Source organism: Salmo salar, chromosome ssa22 (assembly GCF_905237065.1).
Source record: "Salmo salar chromosome ssa22, Ssal_v3.1, whole genome shotgun sequence".
NCBI classification, from domain to species: Eukaryota; Metazoa; Chordata; class Actinopteri; order Salmoniformes; family Salmonidae; genus Salmo; species Salmo salar.
In genome coordinates this window covers 45,788,150-45,811,066 of record NC_059463.1, presented here as the reverse complement: position 1 = coordinate 45,811,066, position 22,917 = coordinate 45,788,150, and the positions used below count along the sequence as shown (strand labels likewise).

Sequence of the window (22,917 nt, the reverse complement as noted above, 5' to 3'; positions counted from 1 at the left end):
CAGGGTTCAATTCTCAGGCCGACTCTTTTCTCTGTATATATCAATGACGTCGCTTTTGCTGCGGGTGATTCCCTTATTCACCTCTACGCAGACGACACCATTCTGTATACATCTGGCCCTTCTTTGGACACTGTGGTAACTCACCTCCAAACGAGCATCAATGCCATACAACACTCCTTATGTGGCCTCCAACTGCTCTTAAATGCTAGCAAAACCAAATGCATGCTTTTCAACCGTTCGCTGCCCGCACCCGCCCGCCCGACTAGCATCACTACTCTGGACGGTTCTGGACTAGAATACGTGGACAACTACAAATACCTAGTTGTCAGGCTAGACTGTTAACTCTCCTTCCAGACTCATATCAAACATCTCCAATCCAAAATCAAATCTAGTATCGGCTTTCTATTTCGCAACAAAGCCTCCTTCACTCACGCCGCCAAACTTACCCTAGTAAAACTGACTATCCTACCGATCTTCGACTTCGGCGATGTCATTTACAAAATAGCTTCCAATACTTTACTCAGCAAATTGGATGTAGCCTATCACAGTGCCATCTGTTTTGTTACCAAAGCGCCTTATACCAGCCACCACTGCGACCTGTATGCTCTTGTCGGCTGGCCCTCGCTACATATTCGTCGCCAGACCCCCTGGCAGACCCACTGGCTATGCTAGGTAAAGCTCCGTCTTATCTCAGCTCACTGGTCAAGATAACAACACCGACCCGTAGCACGCGCTCCAGCAGGTATATCTCACTGGTCATCCCCAAAGCAAACACCTGGCCGCTTTCCTTCTAGTCCTCTGCTGCCAGTGACTGGAACGAATTGCAAAATTCGCTGAAGCTGATGACTTATATGTCCCACCTACTCAACAGCCAGTGTAATCCCGTGGCGCGATATTCAAATACCTTAGAAATGCTATTACTTCAATTTCTCAAACATATGACTATTTTACACCATTTTAAAGACAAGACTCTCGTTAATCTAACCACACTGTCCGATTTCAAATAGACTTTACAACGAAAGCAAAACATTAGATTATGTCAGCAGAGTACCCAGCCAGAAATAATCAGACACCCATTTTTCAAGCTAGCATTTAATGTCACATAAACCCAAACCACAGCTAAATGCAGCACTAACCTTTGATGATCTTCATCAGATGACAATCCTAGGACATTATGTTATACAATACATGCATGTTTTGTTCAATCAAGTTCATATTTATATCAAAAACCAGCTTTTTACATTAGCATGTGACTAGCATTCCCACCGAACACTTCCGGTGAATTTACTAAATTACTCATGATAAACGTTCACAAAAAACATAACAATTATTTTAAGAATTATAGCTACAGAACTCCTTTATGCACTCGCTATGTCCGATTTTAAAATAGCTTTTCGGTGAAAGCACATTTTGCAATATTCTGAGTAGATAGCCCGGCCATCACAGGCTAGCTATTTTGACACCCACCAAGTGTGGTACTCACCAAACTCCGATTTACTATTAGAAAGGTTTGATTACCTTTGCTGTTCTTCATCAGAATGCACTCCCAGGACTTCTACTTCAATAACAAATGTTGGTTTGGTCCCAAATAATCCATAGTTATATCCAAATAGCGGCGTTTTGTTCGTGCGTTCAAGACACTATCCAAAGGGTAAAGAAGGGTGACGCGCCCGACGCGTTTCGTGACAAAAAAATTCTAAATATTCCATTACCGTACTTCGAAGCATGTCAACCGCTGTTATGCTATTTTTCTCATAAAAAAGCGATAATATTCCGACCGGGAGTCGTTTTCGTTCAAAGAGAGAGAAAGTAAACATGGTGTCGGCTCGTGCACGTGCCTCCAGTCTCATTGTCCTCAGATCGACCACTATCAAAATGCGCTAATGTTTTTCAGCCATGGCCTGCAAAGCCACCATTCATCTTTCTGGCGCCTTCTGAGAGCCTATGGGAGCGTTAGAAAATGTCACGTTATGCCAGAGATCCCCTGTTTTGGTTAGAGATGATCAAGAAGGCCATGAAATGGTCAGAGAGAGCGCTTCCTGTTTGGAATCTTCTCAGGTTTTGGCCTGCCAAATGAGTTCTGTTATACTCACAGACACCATTCAAACAGTTTTAGAAACTTTAGGGTGTTTTCTATCCAAATCAAACAATTATATGCATATTCTAGTTACTGGGCAGGAGTAGTAACCAGATTAAATCGGGTACGTTTTTTATCCGGCCGTGCAAATACTGCCCCCTATCCCCAACAGGTTAAACATCAGCTATCTGAGCAGCTAACCGATCGCTGCAGCTGTACATAGTCCATCTGTAAATAGCCCACCCAATCTACCTACCTCATCCCCATATTGTTTTTATTTACTTTTCTGCTCTTTTGCACACCAGTATCTCTACTTGCACATCATCATCTGCTCATTTATCACTCCAGTGTTAATCTGCTAAATTGTAATTATTTCGCTTCTATTGCATATTTATTGCCTACCTCCTCACGCCATTTGCACACACTGTATATACTCTTTTTTCTATTGTGTTATTGACTGTACGCTTGTTTATTCCATGTGTAACTCTGTGTTGTTGTTTGTGGTGCACTGCTTTGCTTTATCTTGGCCAGGTCGCAGTTGTAAGTTAGAAATTGTTCTCAACTAGCTTACCTGGTTAATTAAAGGTGAAATAAAATTTTATAAACCCTCCTCCCATTTGTTTCTACATTGATGAATCACTCTCCTGTTTTGATGCTGGAATAAGAGGCCTGTTATTTCCTTACAGAAATGCTAACATAGAAGCAAGCAAACCATTTGGCTAGATAGCTTAGTTTGACCTGGCCTAATCAAGCCTCCTCCCTTTTTTTTCTACATTGATGAATCACCCTACTGCACTCATGTCAGATTAAGAGGCTTGTGATTTCCTTAGCCGCCCATTGCTCATTCTTAATGGACAGGCTCTCTCAGCACAATGCTAAATTTGTCAATTAAAGGCGCGGTGGGATTGAATTAAAGCCTGGGCCTCTGATCCTTACAAAGAGGGGGGCTGCTGGAAACAACCGCTTTGAGAACACACTTAACAAACGAGCGTCCTAATTGATCTAAATGAATCTGCGTCTTGTTTGATGGATTCAGATCACATCCGACTTTAAGGGCTCTGTGAGATAAAACGCTGTTACTCATGCCGGCCGTAGAATCAGAAATGACGTTTTAAACGGGGAAGCATACTTTGGTGCATGTTGTGTTTGTACGGGTATTGATTGAGCTAGATCCGTTAGGTCCATGCAGATCATATTGAAAATGAGAATTTTAACCAGGAGAGAATTTCAGTCTGGTTTTAGATTGTTTGTCTGCTTTTGATACATTTCATGTATTTTTTTTAAGTTGACAGTTGATGATTTAATGAAGTTTGTTGACTGACAACAATTGGCTGGCCTTTTCAATACAGTAGAAAAGATAGATAAGTAAGTAACTAACATGTTTACTCTTATTTTTTTTGTGAGGAAATCATTAGCTTTGTAGAGCAGAGAGTTCAATCCCTATTTCTGGTGGCGATGAAGCACCAGTGTCTCACATCAGTAAACCAGACACAAGAAGCTGTCAGATGTCTCCATTCCCACCTACACACACCACTGCATGAGCACACACATACCAGCCCAGACTCCCCGTCGATACCTCGGTCCCACGAGGCATCTAGACAGGGCCCTTGGCTACACCCCACCCGTCTTTCTCTTTCATATCTCTCCCTTTCTCTCCCCCTTTTCTCCATCTCCCCCACAATATCTGGCGTTTCCCCCTCTCACTCAGGGAGACCCACCTGCTATTGATCTATTTTCTCTCTTTTATTTCTCTCTGTTCATCCCTCTCCTCCCCTGGGCACCGGGGCTATAGCAGGTGCATTTAAATAGCGATGGCTCTTAGCTGGAGGATGAAAGGGGCTTTAGACAAAAGGTGAGGGAAGGTTTAAAAGCCATGGGGAGAATTAAACACTGGGGGATGGATAGAGAAAGGTGGGGGATGGATAGAGAAAGGTGGAGGTGAAGACTGTCAACGGGGGAGAGAACTAGGGAGGAAACAGACAGGTAAAGATAAAACATTTAGGGAGAGAGGGTAACTTGATACGGCGAGGCTATAGAACAGTATAGAGAGGGGGAGATGAGGAAGAGATTAAGAAAGAGGGATACTAAATGTGTACAGAGAGGGGATAACAGTAAAGAGAAGTAAATATCAAGATAAGTGAGAGACTGAACAAGAAGACAGGTAGAGTATGGCTAGAGGGAGGTTAAGAGGGTCGCAGCAAGAGAGATGCATTTTATTTAATTGTTTGTTTGTTTGTTTCATTCTGACGCTGCATGTGCCCAGCCCATATGGGTTGATACTTCCCATCCAGTGTTTTCTGTGTCCCCTAACGCTCTCTGTCCACCCGTCCTCCCCCAGGTGCCTGTCGTGTGTGAACGGTTCCTTCCCGTGCCACTGGTGTAAGTACCGTCACATCTGCACCCAGAACGCCAACGACTGCTCCTTCCAGGAGGGCCGCGTCAACGTGTCCGAGGTGAGTGTCACTCGATTTCCTGTCCCTCCTTCACATACACATACCCCGATTCCAACATAGTTTTTTTTTCTCCTACATGACTTAAGGAGTAGGGGATGTGTAACTAGGGGATGTTAAACCCACATTAGTGACCCACTACCTGGATTCAGTCCTTCGTAGCAAAATTTGAAATTGTGTTTTTTTTGCATTGGATAGAAGTAGAAACTCAGAGCTAGAAAATTGTATATCAGCATTGTCCACACCCTCTTAAGCCTCCCCCCCACTGCAGTTGAGGAACAATGGGAAAGTAATTCTGCTTTGAAAGTTGATAAACTTGTCACCCCACTTTTGAGAAAATGGCCTGTGAATGTTTGGTGCACCTACTGGAGAGCTCTTCTTTGTCTACACACATTCAGCATCGTTCACACCCTCTTAATCCTCACCCCGCTTTAAAGTTTCACATGTGTTCTGGCCTCACATGTGAGGCCCGAACAGAGTGAATAAGGTGATGTAGTAATTAACCAAAGATTTCAAGACTAAAAGTGGTGAAAGTAGTAGCAAAAAGCTGCAGTAAAAATCCTTGGCCTATATCCTAATCTAACTTTGGTGCAGGTCATGTTGTTCTTCACATTACCGTCTCTGGTAAACACACACTGTATCAAATAAAATCAATGTCTATTTATCACATGCACAGGATACAGAAGGTTTAAACAGTACAGTGAAATGGTTACTTGCATAGTGGAGTCTTTTGTTTAGACATATAGCTAGCTAGCTAAACAATGAACCATAATCCCAACTCATACTACCATGCACCATGCATGAATCTGCAGGTAGCTAAAGCTAACCAACTAGGTTCAATGTTAGCTAGCTAGCTAACATTAGGCTATAACTAGCAATGCAAAAGGCTTTCTGAGATACAAATAATATTACTACACAGATCATACACGTAACATTAGCTACTGAGCCAACCAGCCAAAGTTAGCTAGCTAGCTAACAGTACGCTTTATCTTGCAATGAAAACAACTTTCTGAAAAAAATAGAAATGTATAATATCTGAAAATGGAGCCGGACTCTTACCCGTATACATGGATGAACGCTTCTCCTTCTGTCATGGACGCCATGGTTGCCCTTAGTTTAAATATGTAATCCAGAGACAGGTATTTTATACAACAGCCTCCTGTTCTCTTTTTGACTCTCTCCATGTTTGGCAATCATCTCTCTGCTTCCACCAGACATTCCACTGATTTCAAAACTCTGAACTTCTTCCGTGACAATAACACTGTTGATCTGTGTTTCTTCCCCATCACTGTAATCAGAAGACTACAATGTCTGGTTCATTGAAAATGTTTTTACCTAAATCAAGGATTTCCTGATCATCTGATTCATTTTCAGAGTCCCAGAGGGTCGGCATGGCACGATTGTCTTCCAGAAAGTAGTCCATCACAACTTTTTTCCACCAATATTTGTCGATAACGCCTGATAACTTCAGGGCCGCAATGTTGAGAGCAGTAGCAAAACTTTTTCAGTTCTTCATATCGTTCAAAAAAGCCGCAATAGAAAGGATTTTCTATACATACTGAGAGCTCATGTTCTAGACAGAAGCATGCTACATGGCATACCAATTCAAACTCATCTCACGGCATGTCTAGCCCAACTATTATCTCAGCCAATCATGGCTTGCGGGAATGTTCCTGACTTTTTCCGTAACTAAACCAGCTAGGCTCGTAATTTAACAATTTTATTCATATTTACAGGGGGCATACAAGTGTGTTATTAAGGCACATGAAAGTTCACATTCCAGAAGGCATTTCTGCCAAAAAACACATGTTGATATAAAAATGAAATAAAATTAAAACGATTCCTTTGAAGTAGTGACGTGCGACATATGCCTAGCTTCTTGAAACGAGTCATATTTGTTGTAGAAGACCGTGTTAATTCGCTGAGCTAAAGTCTTGTAAATTCATTAAGACTTGGTTGATGTAAACCCGCTACACAAGCACGCCTGTACACTAACCTTGTGTTAGTGTACAAATAACCTTGTGGAGACACACAATTCAGCCCCATTCAAAATCCTATTTTCCCTAACCCGTACCCTAACCTTAACCCTAAACCTAGCTCCTAACCCAAATGTTAAGTAAAGATTATATTTATTTTTTTTATTATTTTTTTTTCACCGATTTTGTGATCCTGATTTTGGTCAACCTCCTGAGTTGACCTTTCCTTTTGAAAACGTCAAAGGTGAGTAAGTTTGTAGGACCGCTGAAGGCAGGGTCCCAACAGTTTACACTTTGAAGTGTTGGAAGAAGCTGATTGCTATACATTGTAATGATGCTGAGATATGTCCAGAGGAGGAGTTTACGTTTTGGGGGGCAACTTTTTTTTTTGTATCCCATTTTTCTCCCCAATTTCCTGATATCCAATTGGTAGTTAGTCTTGTCCCATCGCTGCAACTCCAGTACGGACTAGGGAGAGTTGATGGTCGAGAGCCATGCGTCCTCTGAACAAAATCCTGCCAAGCCACACTGCTTCTTGACACACTGCTCGCATAACCCCTGAAGGCAGCCACACCAATGTGTCGGAAGAAACACCGTCCAACTGGTGATGAGCATGCATGTGCCCGGCCCGCCACAGGAGTCGCTAAAGAGCGATTTGGCAAGGACATCCCGGCCGGCCAAACAGTCCCCTAACCCGGATGACGCTGGGTCAATTGTTCGCCACCTCATTGGTCTCCCGACTGCGACACAGCCCGGGATCGAACCCTGATCTGTAGTGACGCCTCTAGTACTGCAATGCAGTGCCTTAGACCCCTGCCACTCGGGAGGCCACCTTAACCTAATTCTAACCTGAATACTAATTGTAATCTTAAACCCCCTAGAAATAGCATTTTACCTTTTGAGGACTAACAAAATGTCCCCAGTTAGTCCAATTTTTGTTTTTTTACTAGAAGTGTAGTTAAACATGTCCACACAAACACACACACACACTCTTATGCATTCTCATCCTTGCTGCTGAGCTCCATTTGTTTATGGCTGACTGGGAGCTATTGGCAACGCTGTCTGTATACATAGCGCCAGGCAGTGTTTCCGTTTCCTGTCCATAGGAAGGCTGAATGAATGGATATGTAAATGTAGTGTTGTTCGACATATCCAAATGCAACATTAGCATAACAGTTCATATCAATCACGCATCTCCCGCCTTCACGGCCACTCGTACAGTGGAATACCAAGTGGGACCGCCAATGTTTGTCACATACACACAAACATAGATGCACACTCATGCAAAAACACACGCTCAAACACTGGAGCCCACTCCCTCCCCCTACACATACCATACACACTCTTGCACAGCGGGTTCCTTTTTCTTCCCCTCTCCCATCATAGTCCTGTATACACTATACAGTCATCTCTTACACACACACACACCCTGTCTCTCTAAACACTTATCTTATACGTAGACTTATTATCAGATATTTATGAATGCATATCCACTGTCCAACCAATTGACTGACAGTGATGCTTTACTATTAAACATAATCCATCTGATTCAGCCTGAAAAAGACACACACACACACACACACACACACACACACCCCTGTCTGTTTACAGTCCAGCTCTGAGCTTCCCTTTTCGACCGTTACACCTAATCTCTAGACAGGATTACAGCCTATGCAGGTTGGACAGCCTTCTTATTTACAGACACATCTAATGGTCAACCTCAATTCAATTACACACAAAACCTCAGTCTTATCTTTCCTCCAACTGTAACGGTGTATAACATTACATTTACATTTTAGTCATTTAGCAGACGCTCTTATCCAGAGCGACTTACAGTAGTGAATGCATACATTTCATTTCATGCATTTTTGTACTGGCCCCCCGTGGGAATCGAACCCCACAACCCTGGCGTTGCACACACCATGCTCTACCAACTGAGCCACAGGGACGGCTACTACATTAGCGGAATAGCCTAGCGTTAGCTATGTAGCGGTACCATAGCAGTGCTAGCCCGGACTCTGGCTCTCTGGCCAAGGAGCAACATGGACTTACCTTCACGGCTCGGAGAGTAAATGATGCGGATTAGCTCTCCCATCTGTAAGACATGGGGTGTGCTGGCTACTCTAGTATGTTATGTTTGTGGTTGAGAGGAACTGAGGGGGAAAGGCCTGATTAACAGGAAAGGCCTGTGGGGATGAAGAGGGAGAGGGGGATATGGGGAGGAAGAGGTCTGTGTGCTTGGAGGGAGGGAGGGGGAGGTCTGTGCATGAAGGCAGAGAGAGAGAGAGAGAGAGGGAGGGAGGGAGGGAGGGAGAAGGAGGCAGGCAGGCAGGCAGTGAGAGATGGGGAGAGAGGGAGAGATGTGGAGGAAGGGAGAGGTCTGGGTGCTTGGAGGGGAAGGAGGGATGGGGGAGGTCTGTGCATGGAGGCAGAGGAAGTGAGGGAGAAAGAGGGACGCAGTCAGTGAAAGATGGGGGAGAGAGAGAGAGATGTGGAGGAAGGGAGAGGTCTGTGGAAAAGGAGAGAGGGGGAGGGAGAGATGTAATGAAAGCGCGTTCGTGTGCCGTCTCTGGGTCTTATCTGAGCAAAGCACAACCAAGACAGAAGATCCAGAGGGGGATGGAGTAATATCCCCTCCCTCTATCCCCTGTCTAGCTCCCCTTAGTGTCTATTGCTCAGGAATATCTATTTTCTCTCATTTCACTTCCTCAACCATCATCTATCCCCTCCTTTTTATCTTTCCCTTCACTTTTCTTCCAATTCTCATCCCATTCTTTTCTCTCCTTCTGTCTCTTCCCACTAATTTATCTTATTCTACCTCCCTGTTACTCGCCTCTCCTCTTATTCTTTCCTTCCATCATCCTTTCTCTTCCTTTTCCTCTCCTCTCTCTCTCTCTCGTCCATTTTCTCAGGCCAGACTGGACAGTTCTCTCAGTGAGTCTGTCACCGCTCTCTCATTTATAATCATTAGAGCTGCTTTTTGATTCAGCCATAATAAAACAATGATTGCCAGATAGAATGTATCTCCTCGCTGCTAATTAGACCATAGATCAAAGCGACACCACAGAAAGCAGTGCGAAGCCTTGCCCTGCCACCTCTCTCTTCTCTCCATACCTTCTTACCCTGAGATGTCTTCCTTTCTCCACCTCTTTCATTCCTTCACATCCTCTTTCTTTCTTCCCCTTTCGATTGTCACTCCTTACTTTCTCGTTCTCTATTTATATATACACTGAATATACCGAACACCTTCCTAATATTGACTTTCACCCCCTCCCAGAATAGCCTCAGAACAGCCTCAATTCATCGGGGCATGGACTCTACAACGTGTCGAAAGCGTTCCACAGGGATGCTGGCCCATGTGGACTCCAACTTTTCCCACAGTTGTGTCAAATTGCCTGAATGTCCTTTGGCGGGTGGACCATTCTTTATACACACGGGAATCTGTTGAGCTTGAAAAACCCAGCAGCGTTGCAGTTCTAGACACAATCCAATGCCTCTGGCACCTACTACCATACCCTGTTCAAAGGCACTTAAATCTTTTGTCTTGCCCATTCACCCTCTGAATGGCACAATCCATGTCTCAATTGTCTCATGGCTTAAAAATAAAAATAAATTACCTGTCTCATCCCCTTCATCTACACTGATTTGAAGTGGATTTAACAAGTCACGTCAATAAGGGATAATGGCTTTCACCTGGTCAGTCTGTCATGGAAAGAACATAGTGTTTTGTATATTCAGTGTACATCTCAATTTCAACCTCTCTCCCTTTCTCTTCTCCCTTTTCCTGTCTTTCTTTTTCCCCCTCCCCCTCCCTCCCTTCATCCCTCCCTCCCCCACATTTCTTTGCCTTTCAGTGGGAGAAGGAGACAAGCACGGGCCATATTTAATAAAATATAAACCTTTCCGAGAGGGAGAGAAGATAGAACAGAAAGAAGAGAGCGAGAACATCACTCTTCTCCTCCACCCACTTCAGTACCTCTCTCTGGTATCTGCCCCTACACACACACAAATATATACATACACACAAACACACATACGCCCCATGTGATAGAGGGAAATGGTCAGATTGGCCTTAATAGAGGAAAGGGAGATGGGAGAAAGGAAGGAGAGACACAGAGGGAAGTTTAGAGAACCTGGCAATAAGCCGCAGATTACATTGAGTGACAATTTATTTAAAAAAATGTTCTCGCAGGATTTAGAGAAGGAAGGAGGCATGGGTTGAGGGAGGGAGGAAACGGAGACGATGGGTGAAGTAGCTGCGGGCGTCCAGATGGACCGTAAGTCGACCGTTACAGACCGGCTCCTCCTTGTTAACCCTCCACTCAGCACCACGGGCGACAATCACATGACTCGCCGATAACACTAGCTCCTAATAACATTCCATCCCTTCCAGAAATATATGAATGGAGACTTGTTTCCACTTCATAATCCGATTTCCTTCACTTTAAACACTATCGTCGAAGTATTGGTTGCTCATCTTGTCCCCCCCCACACTCCTCTCTTCCCTTCCACCCTCTCTCTCCTTCCCTCTCTTTTCCATTCCAATTTGTTTAATTGGTAATAAGAAGATCAGTAAGTCACATCCAGTACTGACTGCTGACACCAATGGTGCAGTATGTACATGCAGCGCTATATAACAAATGGAATTCACAGCCTCTACACTGTCACACAGTTCCTCAATAACGTTCCCACACACTCATGTTGTGGTATGTTGCTCCTTTCCGAGAAGAAAGGAGTGAAAGAAAAGAAAAGAGAGGAGTGAGCTTTGGATCTGGTCCCTGAATGATGAGCAGAACAACTCTCCTCTCCTCAGAACGTATAGTTGCCCGTACTCATCTATTTTTAGCCAGAACACTCATGCGTTTCTTTTCTTTGTCCCTTTCCTGTTTTTTTTATTTTTGTTATCACGATAAAGCGAGTGGCTTCTAAGTAGATAACTCATTCAAGAGCTACTTATGCTTTTACTTCAAAGTGGAGGTTGCTGCAGTACCTGGCAAGCAGCTTCAATGGCACAAACAGAAGGTAGTGGAAGCAAGGCTCCTCAAAGCAGGCCCTGGTCCAGGATGAGTCTTAGACAGCAAACAGTATGCTAATATTTCTTTGCTAACATTTATTTTCTTTACTGTAATCAAGTGTAAACATTTTTTATGATTTTGAGTAGGGGAGAAATGTAATGTAACGACAGCAGATGTTTGCCATGACATGTTTCGACCCCAAACCAAGGTCTAAGCACAATTCACCACTTTGTTTTTTCCACAGTGACATTGTGAATACTGCATCCTCGACGTTGATCAGCTAGTCCTCCATAAAAGTCACACCCACCTCTTTTTGCAGCCAATGAGGACTGTTGAAATAAATTCCTTAACCACTTACAGACTTAATTGAGAGCCATTCTCTTTTGTTCACATGCACAAACTGCACACACCCACCCACACACAAGTCCCTGACTGTGTGTTTAGTCACAGTAGATTGCTGTGGTTTAATTATTCAGGGTGTATTAAATGTTGATTTCCACAGACCCTCTGAGTCTCTAGCCTGCCTGCCTTAATGGAGACCACAGATGAATATTGTATCCTTCCAGTCAGAGAGACTGGAGGAGATGGAGAGGTACATGGAAGAAAATAAGGTAGGATGCACAGTCACAGAGGGAGAGACTGGAGGAGAGGTAGATGGAGAAAAGGGCAAAGGCAGATTTGAAATGAGAGAGGGAGAGATTGAGATAGTGGGTGATATTGATGAGAAGTACAGGCAGAGTACAGATGAGAGAGAGACTGAAGAGACATACTTTTGGTAGAGGGAGATGTGTATAGGTAGAGGGAGGCTAAAGAAGAGGGGGATGGTAGAGAGAGAGGTATTTAAAGACTGAACGTGATGGAGAGGCAGAGATTGAGAGAGGGTGATAAATAGACTGAAGGATACTGGTAGGCAGAGAGAGAGGAGTGCTGTTTGCTGTCCTGTCTCGTGAGGTTCCCTAGCTGGCTCTGTTTTGTGCAGGTTAGGAGAATGTTCTTTTTTGTAAAGTTGTCTACACTGATTCCATCACTTCCACCATTTCGCAGCCATGCATAATATCTTTCCTAGCCATCATAGAGCAGTGGTTCCCAAACTAGGGGTCGTGAGCCCATGTGGGGCCGTCTGATATGAAATGGATTTACAAAATCCTTAAAACATTTACAGTACCAGTCAAAAGTTTGGACACACCTACTCTTTGTTTTCTTTATTTTTACTATTTTCTACATTGTGGAATAATAGTGAAGACATCAACACTATGAAATAGCACATATGGAATCATGTGGTTACCAAAAAAGTGTTAAACAAATCAAAATATATTTTATTCTTCAAAGTAGCCTCCTTTTGCCTTGATGACAGCTTTGCACATGCTTGGCATTCTCTCAACCAGCTTCATGAGGTAATCACCTGGAATACATTTCAATTAAAAGGTGTGCCTTGTTAATCTACACTGATTGAAGTGGGTTTAACAAGTGACATCAATAAGGGATCATAGCTTTCTATGTCATGGAAAGAGCAGGTGTTCCTAATGTTTTGTACACTCTGTGTAAATCTCCCCTCCTTTCTTGCGATTGCTGTCTCCCCCTTTTCTCTATCTCTCCTTCTCTCTCACCATTCTCTTTCTCTCCAATTCTCTGCCATTTATCTCTCTCGCTGTCGCACCCTCTCTCTCTCTCTCTCTCTCCTCCCCCTACCTTGCTCTCTCGCGCCACTTGCTCTCTCACTTACTCTTTCTCTACCATTCCCCCTCTCTCTGCCCCCCCTCTGCTCCACTATTTCCGGGAAGTGGGAATGGGGAGTGGGCAGACACCCTCAGTCCCTTTCATGGTTCAAAGTCCTTTCCGCGCTCCTTCATTCAGCTCTACTCCTGCACGTTGCTCGCTTATTAAGTTGTTTCTCTCTCTTTCTCCTCTTTTCTTCTCCTCTGCCACGATCAGTCTGTTCCCCGTCGAAGACACGTCTTTTTGCAGCATAATGAGAATACCTCCGCTGTCCCACCTAATAGATCTGACAAAAATAACAGGGAGAGCGAGAGAGAGGAGACACAAACACACACACACACTGCAGTCGATCTGGATGACAGGAAGCTCTTGCATCTCTCTCATATTAGATGCGAGCCCTGTGAAGATCATGCTGGATCAGTTGGAGTTAAAGATGAGGCTTCCTGCTGGGCTAATGCTCCTCTAAATACCCCCTTAGAATGTTGCCCTTAGAGCTTTGATTCCTTGGAAAAGTTTAGAAGGCCCCACATTTGTCCCATTGTTGAATAATATATGTATGTTATGGTAATTCTCAATACCTAACCTTGGTATTAACATGTAACGCAAAGATTGCATGTGCACAATGTTGAAATGATTCCATCACAACTCTGATGAGAAGCCTCTTATAATAAACTCATTCTGAATGGCTGACATAATATAGTATACAGTTGCTTCGGAAAGTATTCAGAGCCTTTCACTTTTTCCATATTTTGTTACGTTACAAGCCTTATTGTAAACTGGATTTATATAAAATGAAATCCTCAGCAATCTACACACAATACCCCATAATGACCCAATATTTACATAAGTATTCAGAGCAAAAACCAAGCCATGTGGTCGAAGGAATTGTCCATAAAGCCCTGAGACAGGATTTTGTCGAACACAGATCTGGGGAAGGGTACCAAAGCATTTCTGCAGCATGGAATGTCCCCAATAACACAGTGGCCTCCATTATTATTAAATTGAAGAAGTTTGGATCCACCAAGACTTTCCCAAGAGTTGGCCGTGCAGCGAAACTGAGCAATCGGGTGAGAAGGGCCTTGGTCAGGGAGGTGACGAAGAACCCGATGGTCACCGAGCTCTGGAGTTTCTCTGTGGAGATGGGAGAACCTTACAGAAGGACAACCATCTCTGCAGAACTCCACCAATCAAGCCTTTAGGGTAGAGTGACCAGACAGAAGCCACTCCTCAGTAAAAGGCACATGACAGCCCACTTGGAGTTTACCAAAAGGCACCTAGACTCTCAGACCATGAGAAGCAAGATTCTATGGTCTGATGAAACCAAGATAGAACTCTTTGGCCTGAATGCTAAGCGTCACGTCTGGAGGAAACCTGGCACCATCCCTACGTTGAAGCGTGGTGGTGGCAGTATCATGCTGTGGGGATGTTTTTCAGCGGCAGGGACTGGGAGACTTGTCAGGATCGAGGCAAAGATGCACGGCGCAATGTACAGAGAGATCCTTGATAAAAACCTGCTCAGGACCTCAGACTAGGGCGAAGGTTCACATTCCAACAGGACAACGATCCTAAGCACACAGCCAAGACAACTCAGGAGTGGCTTCGGGACAAGTCTCTAAATGTCATTGAGTGGCCCAGCCAGAGCCCGGACTTGAACCTGATCAAACAACTTTTGGAGAGTTCTGAAAATAGCTGTTCAGCAATGCTCCCCATCCAACCTGACACAGCTTGAGAGGATCTGCAGAGAAGAATGGGATAAACTCCCCAAATACAGGTGTGCCAAGCTTGTAACGTCATACCCACAAAGACTTGATGTTGTCAAAGTACTGAGTAAAGGGTCTGAATACTTTATTTTTATTTTTACATTTTCCCCAAAAAATGTAAACCTGTTATAGCTTTGTCATTATGCTGTATTGTGTGTAGATTGATGAGGGGAAAAATCTATTTCACAATAAGGCTGTAACCTAACAACATGTGGAAAAAGTGAAGTGGTCTGAATACTTTCTGAATGCAATGTATATCCAAGATGGCGTAGCAGTCAGACGTCTGTTGTCTTGTCGCGTCCCATGTATATATATTTTTTGCTTCGTATATATTTCGTATATATTTTTTATAATTTTTTAAATCTCAATTCCCATTGTCAATACAATTCCCAGCGTCAATACAGGGCTAAGATTGAATCATGCTACACCGGCTCCGACGCTCGTCTTATGTGACAGGGTTGCAAACTATTACAGACTACAAAGGGAAGCACAGCCGCAAGCTGCCCAGTGACACGAGCCTGCCAGACGAGCTAAATCACTTCTATTCTCGCTTCGAGGAAAGCAACACTGAGGCATACATGAGAGCATGAGCTGTTCTAGGCGACTGTGTGATCACGCTCTCCGTAGCCGACGTGAGTAGACCTTTAAACAGGTCAACATACACAAGGCTGCGGGGCCAGACGGATTACCAGGACGTGTGCTCCGGGCATGTGCTGACCAACTGGCAGGTGTCTTCACTGACATTTTCAACATGTCCCTGATTAAGTCTGTAATACCAACATGTTTCAAGCAGCCCACCATAGTCCCTGTGCCCAAGAACACAAAGGCAACCTGCCTAAATGACTACAGACCCGTAGCACTCACATCTGTAGCCATGAAGTGCTTTGAAAGGTTGGTAATGGCTCACATAAACACCATTATCCCAGAAACCCTAGACCCACTCCAATTTGCATACCGCCCAAACAGATCCACAGATGATGCAATCTCTATTGCACTCCACACTGCCCTTTCCCACCTGGACAAAAGGAACACTTACGTGAGAATGCTATTCATTGACTACAGCTCAGAGTTCAACACCATAGTACCCTCAAAGCTCATCACTAAGCTAAGGATCCTGGGACTAAACACCTCCCTCTGCAACTTGATCCTGGACTTCCTGACGGGCCGCCCCCAGGTGGTGAGGGTAGGTAGCAACACATCTGCCACGCTGATCCTCAACACTGGAACTCCCCAGGGGTGCGTGCTCAGTCCCCTCCTGTACTCCCTGTTCACCCACGACTGCATGGCTAGGCACGACTCCAACACCATCAGAGGTGGTAGGCCTGATCACTGACAACAACGAGACAGCCTATAGGGAGGAAGTCAGAGACCTGGCCGGGTGGTGCCAGAATAACAACCTATCCCTCAACGTAACCAAGACTAAGGAGATTATTGTGGACTACAGGAAAAAGAGGACCGAGCACGCCCCCATTCTCATCGACGGGGCTGTAGTGGAGCAGGTTGAGAGCTTTAAGTTCCTTGGTGTCCACATCAACAACAAACTAGAATCGTCCAAACACACCAAGACAGTCGTGAAGAGGGCACGACGAAGCCTATTCCCCCTCAGGAAACAAAAAAGATTTGGCATGGGTCCTGAGATCCTCAAAAGGATCTACCGCTGCAACATCGAGAGCATCCTGACTGGTTGCATCATTGCCTAGTACGGCAACTGCTCGGCCTCTGACTGCAAGGCACTACAGATGGTAGTGCGTGCGGCCCAGTACATCACTGGGGCTAAGCTGCCTGCCATCCAGGACCTCTACACCAGGCGGTGTCAGAGGAAGTCCCTAAAAATTGTCAAAGACCCCAGCCACCCCAGTCATAGAGTGTTCTCTCTACTACCACATGGCAAGCGGTAACAGAGTGCCAAGTCTAGGACAAAAAGGCTTCTCAACAGTTCTTACCCCGAAGCCATTAGACTTCTGAACAGGTAATCAAATGGCTACCCGGACTATTTGCATTGTGTGCCCCCCCCCAACCCCTCTTTTTACGCTGCTGCTACTCTCTATTTATCATATATGCAGAGTCACTTTAACTATACATTCATGTACATACTACCTCAATTGGGCCGACCAACCAGTGCTCCCGCACATTGGCTAACCGGGCTATCTGCATTGTGTCCCACCCACCACCCGCCTACCCCTGTTTTATGCTACTGCTACTCTGTGTTCATCATATATGCATACTACCTCAATCAGCCTGACTAACCGGTGTCTGTATGTTGCCTCACTACTTTTATAGCCTCTCTACTGTATATAGCCTGTCTTTTTACATTTACATTTACGTCATTTAGCAGACGCTCTTACACTCAGTCAGTTAGGAAAGCTAAGGCTAGCTTTTTCAAACAGAAATTTGCATGCTGTAGCACCAATTCCAAACAGTTTTGGAACACTGTAAAGTCCATGGAGAATTAGAGCACCTCCTCCCAGCTGTCCACTGCACTGAGGGTAGGAAACATTGTCACCACTGATAAAACTATGATAATCGATAATTTCAATAAGCGTTTTTCGACGGCTGGCCATGCTTTCCACCTGGCTACCCCTACCCCGGCCAACATCTCATCACCCCCTTGCAGCAACTTTCCCAAGCCCCCCCCTGCTTCTCCTTCATCCAAATTCAGACAGCTGATGTTCTGAAAGAGCTGCAAAATCTGGATCCCTACAAATCAGCTGGGCTAGACAATCTGGACCCTCTCTTTTTAAAATGATCCGGCTAAATTGTTGCAACCCCTATTACTAGCCTATTCAACCTCTCTTTCGTATCGTCTGAGATCCCCAAAGATTGGAAATCTGAAGCGGTCATCCCCCCCTTCAAAGGGGGAGACACTCTAGACCCAAACTGTTACAGACCTATATCCAACCTGCCCTGCCTTTTTAAAATCTTCGATAGCCAAGTTAACAAACAGATCACCGACCAATTCGAATCCCACTGTTCCTTCTCCGCTGTGGAATCTGGTTTCTGAGCTGGTCATGGGTGCACCTCAGCCACGCTCAAGGTCCTAAACGATATCATCACCGCCATCGATAAAAGACAGTACTGTGCAGCAGTCTTCATCAACCTGGCCAAGGCTTTTGACTCTGTCAATTGTTGCATTCTTATCGGCAGACTCAATAGCCTTGGCTTCTCAAATGACTGCCTCTTCTTGTTCACCAACTACTTCTCAGACAGAGTTTAGTGTGTCAAATTGGAGGGCCTGTTGTCCGGACCTCTGGCAGTCTCTATGGGAGTGCCACAGGGTTCAATTCTCGGGCCGACTCTTTTCTTTGTATATATCAGTGATGTTGCTCTTGCTGCTGGTGATTCTCTGATCCACCTCTACGCAGACGACAGCATTCTGTATACATCCAGCCCTTCTTTCGACACTGCTAACAAACCTCCAATCGAGCTTCAATGCCATACAACACTCCTTCCGAAGCCTCCAACTGCTTTTAAATGCAAGTAAAACTAAGTGCATGCTCTTCAACCGATTGCTGCCCGTACCTTCCCGCCCGACTAGCATCACTACTCTGGACGGTTCTGACTTAGAATATGTGGACAACTATAAGTACCTAGGTGTCTGGCTAGACTGTAAACTCTCCTTCCAGACTCACATTAAGCATCTCCAATCCAAAATTAAATCTAGAATCAGCTCCCTATTTCGCAACAAAGCCTCCTTCACTCATGCTGCCAAACATACCCTCGTTATACTGACTATCCTACCGATCCTGGACTTCAGCAATGTAATTTACAAAATAGCCTTCAACACTCTACTCAGCAAATTTGATGTAGTCTGTCACAGTGCCATCCGTTTTGTCACCAAAGCCCCATATATTACCCACCACTGCGACCTGTATGCTCTCACCTCCATGGCCTATTTATTGCCTTATTTATTGCCTTACTTACTCTTCTACATTTGCACACACTAACATATTTGTCGCCAAACCCACTGGCTCCAGGTCATCTATAAGTCTTTGCTAGGTAAATCCCCGCCTTATCTCAGCTCACTGGTCACCATAGCAACACCCACCCGTAGCACGCGCTCCAGCAGGTATATTTCACTGGTTACCCCCAAAGCCAACACTTCCTTTGGCTGCCTTTCCTTCGACTTCTCTGCTGCCAATGACTGGAATGAATTGCAACAATCTCTGAAGCTGGAGTCTTATATCTCCCTCTCTAACTTTAAGCATCAGCTGTCAGAGCAGCTTACCGATCACTGTACCTGTACACAGCCCATCTGTAAATAGCCCACCCAACTACCCCATCCCCGTATTGTTACTTATCCTCTTGCTCTTTTGCACTCCAGTATCTCTACTTGCACATCATTATCTGCACATCTGTCTTTCCAGTGTTGATGCTAAATTGTAAATATTTCACCTCCATGGCCTATTTATTGCCTTACTTCCTTACTCTTCTACATTTGCACACACTGTACATAGATGTTTCTATTGTGTTATTGACTGTACGTTTGTTTATGTGTAACTCTTTGTTGTTTTGTCGCACTGCTTTGCTTTATCTTGGTCAGGTCGCAGTTGTAAATGAGAACTTGTTCTCAACAGGCCTACCTGGTTAAATACAGGTGAAATGAATACATATTATTTATAATATTATTATTATTTAATTTTATCATTTGCAATTTTTTTATTTGACCTTTATTTAACTCTCATGTAATAATTCTCAATGGCTGACATAATATATTATAATATAATTATTCTCAATGGCTGACATAAGATGCAGTATGATGTCATGGGACATAGTTTTTAGGGGTAGTCAGTGACATTCTAACATCCCCGGGTCACCCTCCTTTTTCCTCTGTCAAAGCCGTAATGCACGCTTCCCCTTGTCAAAGCCATAACGCACGCCTCCCCGTGTCAAACCCTTAACACACACTCCACCGTATCAAACCCGTAACACATGCTCCCTCGTGTCCCTTAACATTGTCCCCAAGTCTCCCCACTTTGATGACGTAGGTGTCAGTCTGTTCCCAAAGCTTTTTGACTCTCTTATTTCATTATTTAACATGTTATTTCAATCCCCCATCCTTCTTAGCTGTATTCCACCACATCAGAGAGCTAATTAATTATGGATTGGATTGGTCTTAAAAACCTACCACGTCCAGACAATCGCTTCATTACATGTGCACAATGTTTTTTAAGCTTTATTTATTAATATCCTGTCAGATTCTTGCCTCAGAACTGTCTTTTATTTATTTATATAAAAGACACACTCATGCTCACTCACATATACACACGCTCTCTAATCGTCATCTCATTAAATGCACTCGGCTAGTGTTGAAAGGGGTTTTGCTCTCATATGTGAGGTGCAGATGATCTTATCCACCTGACACTTGTTTTTCCTCCGTCACCGACATGGCGAGACATTGGAACTATCAACTGAAGTATCAGAGGGAATACAAATTTATGTGAGAGGAGAATATACGGTATCTCTGAATACCTTTGACCTTAAATAACAGCTTTCTGTCATCTGTTTCATGCTTCAAACTATTGGATGAAAATGCAAAAGGCAGTCTATGAGTGAGACTAGACATTTGTCTTGTGCTGCAAGAATTGCAATGTTTAGAATGTCTTATTAATGAAGCATGTGTAGTTTTAAACCAAAAGAAAGTCAACTGCATGTACATTCAAAGGCTACAACTAAATGGTGTTTTGCCTTGACCCTGAAATTCCTGGTAACCGGCTTTGTTTGACTAGGGTCTTTTCAGATTTGTCATATGCACTCAAGTGAATCCATGTACTGTATGTGGACTTCATATCCCACAATGCCCCTCTTCTTGCTCCCTGGTTAGCCTTAGGCGGTGAAGCCCCAAGGCAGCAGTTGAGTAAAACAAACAAGTGGGCTTGAGGAAGGCCCCTTAAGCCTGCCATATAGCGGGGGTAGGAAACGTGGATATACTCCACCAAAAACACCACACACACACACACACACACACACACACACACACACACACACACACACACGTGTCTGTGTTTAGCCCAATCCAATCATGCGGTGTGTTTAAGCTTACTTTGTAGCAAGCTGTGGGTGTTTGTTTATTATCCAAATCGTTTTCCCGAGAGCTGTGTTGATTTGCCAGCAGGGACAGTCATGGAAAGTGGAATGAGTCTAAATTTAGGCTAAAGGAAAGTGTGTATATGTGATGATCAGAAAGTCTCATTGTCTGGAAACTGCAATGGGGGTTCCCCAGGGATCTGTCTTAGGCCCTTTAGTATTTTGCTTATTCACATAGTAATCATGTGACCTTTTTATAGCAAATCACTTCTTTTTTTTTTTGTCTTCCCTGGTTTTGGCTGGTGGCGTGTCAGATTTTTATGGATTAACAATGAAATACAAGACTAATACACTGAATGTAAATGTAACCTCATCTTGCTGTAAAAAAAGAGCCACAATATCAAAACACAGCCAAAATATACAAATGCAGGGTGTGTTGATTTTTGTATTGAATTTGTGCTTAGAGAGTGGGAGAACGCTGTCACGTAGTTTTCGCCTAGACTGCTCACAGCCCCAAATTTCTCAACAATGCTCTTTTCTCATTTTCAGAAGTCAAGACTTAAAACGTCATTATACAACTTGATCTAGCGCCCTGCTCAAATTTCCATCCTTGTCCAAGGCTGCAGGCAATTAATTAATTGGGATATTTTCAAGGTTTGGGGTACATGTGAAACGGAGCCGGTTGTTGGTGTGAACGGATCTATCTCTCTGACTTTGATACAGGGAAGGGCAAGTCAGAATGCATTTCTGTGGAGGGAGGATGCATTTCTCCTCTCTTTTTGCTTTCGCTTTCCTCTTTTTCTCACTTTCCTTCTCTCTATCCTCTGCCGTCCCTCTCTATTTTTGTCTATCGATATTTTAGCTTTCTTTCTCTCTTTACCCTCCCCTTCTATTGCTGCCTGTTCCTCCTTGGCGCCGATCCATTTCCTCTCACTTTTACCTACATCTCTTCCTCCATCTTTTTCTCTCTTCCCCTCTGTCTTTTTCTTCACACTCCCTCTTCCTCTTCATCCTACCTCCACCATCGCCCTCCCTTCCGCTCTACCTCCCTCTCCCTCCCTCCCTCCCTCTCCCTCCCGCTCTCCCTCCCTCCCTCCCACTCCCTCCCTGCTAGTTCATTATTGTCAGTGTGTTGTCAGCAGGCTGGTGTTCTGTCCGTAGTAATCCCCTAGTCATTATGAGCTCAGTGTTGGAGCGGGTTCAGATGTTTGAGGAGGCTAATAAGCAAATTAACAAACACACCATTGTCTGTTGGACCCGGGGGAACACTGTTGCACTAATGCACAACAGAACTGCTTACTGCATACTAGCACCTCAGGCATATGTGCTGTACTGGTATATGTGTAAGTTGTGTTGGTACGTTTCTGAAATGTTTAGGGCAGCCTTTCTCAAACCTCTCCTCATGGGACTGCCAGTCGTTCCATGTTTTTGAACTGCTAGCTCACCGGGTTCAACTTGTCAACTAATTATCAATCAATCAAAGGTATTTATAAAGCCCTTTTTACGTCAGAAGCCCTTGACTCCTTGAGTCAGATGAGCTAGTTCAGGGCTACAACAGAATTGTGTAATGTCTGGAGGTCCCAGAGGACAGGCTTAAGAAGCACTGGTTTAGGGTGTAGTTCTCAGATTTTGTAAGGGAGGGAGGGAGGGAGGGAGGGAGGGAGTGGTGATACTATGTCAAGTTGTATGGGACCAGTATCACTGCAACTGATTTAAAGTTGCAACTTTTGTTTTACTTCTTTAGCATACAGTATTTGTTTGTAAAATGTTTATCTGCAGTTGTTGACAGTGTTACAGTTAGATGTGTGTAATCATCATACTTTGTTTCATTTACATGACTGAGTGAACTGGTTCTATGGCATTGGTCTGAAGAGCAGGGGCTGTTCCACCCGCTAACAA

At 44.2% G+C, this 22,917-nt stretch overlaps 1 protein-coding gene across 5 annotated transcripts in view; it reads left to right on the top strand.

The window, feature by feature from the left end:
- LOC106583586 (plexin-A1) overlaps positions 1-22,917 on the top strand; it is a 371,415-nt gene that overhangs the window by 213,365 nt on the left and 135,133 nt on the right. For 4 of the 5 annotated variants that reach the window (XM_014167946.2, XM_014167944.2, XM_014167947.2 and 1 more), the window contains exon 9: positions 4,416-4,530. In XM_014167946.2, the coding sequence (XP_014023421.1) occupies positions 4,416-4,530 (115 nt within the window). Of the gene's footprint in view, positions 1-4,415; positions 4,531-11,762; positions 12,231-22,917 lie in introns of those variants that run through there. The other variant, XM_014167948.2, reaches the window with a different exon arrangement.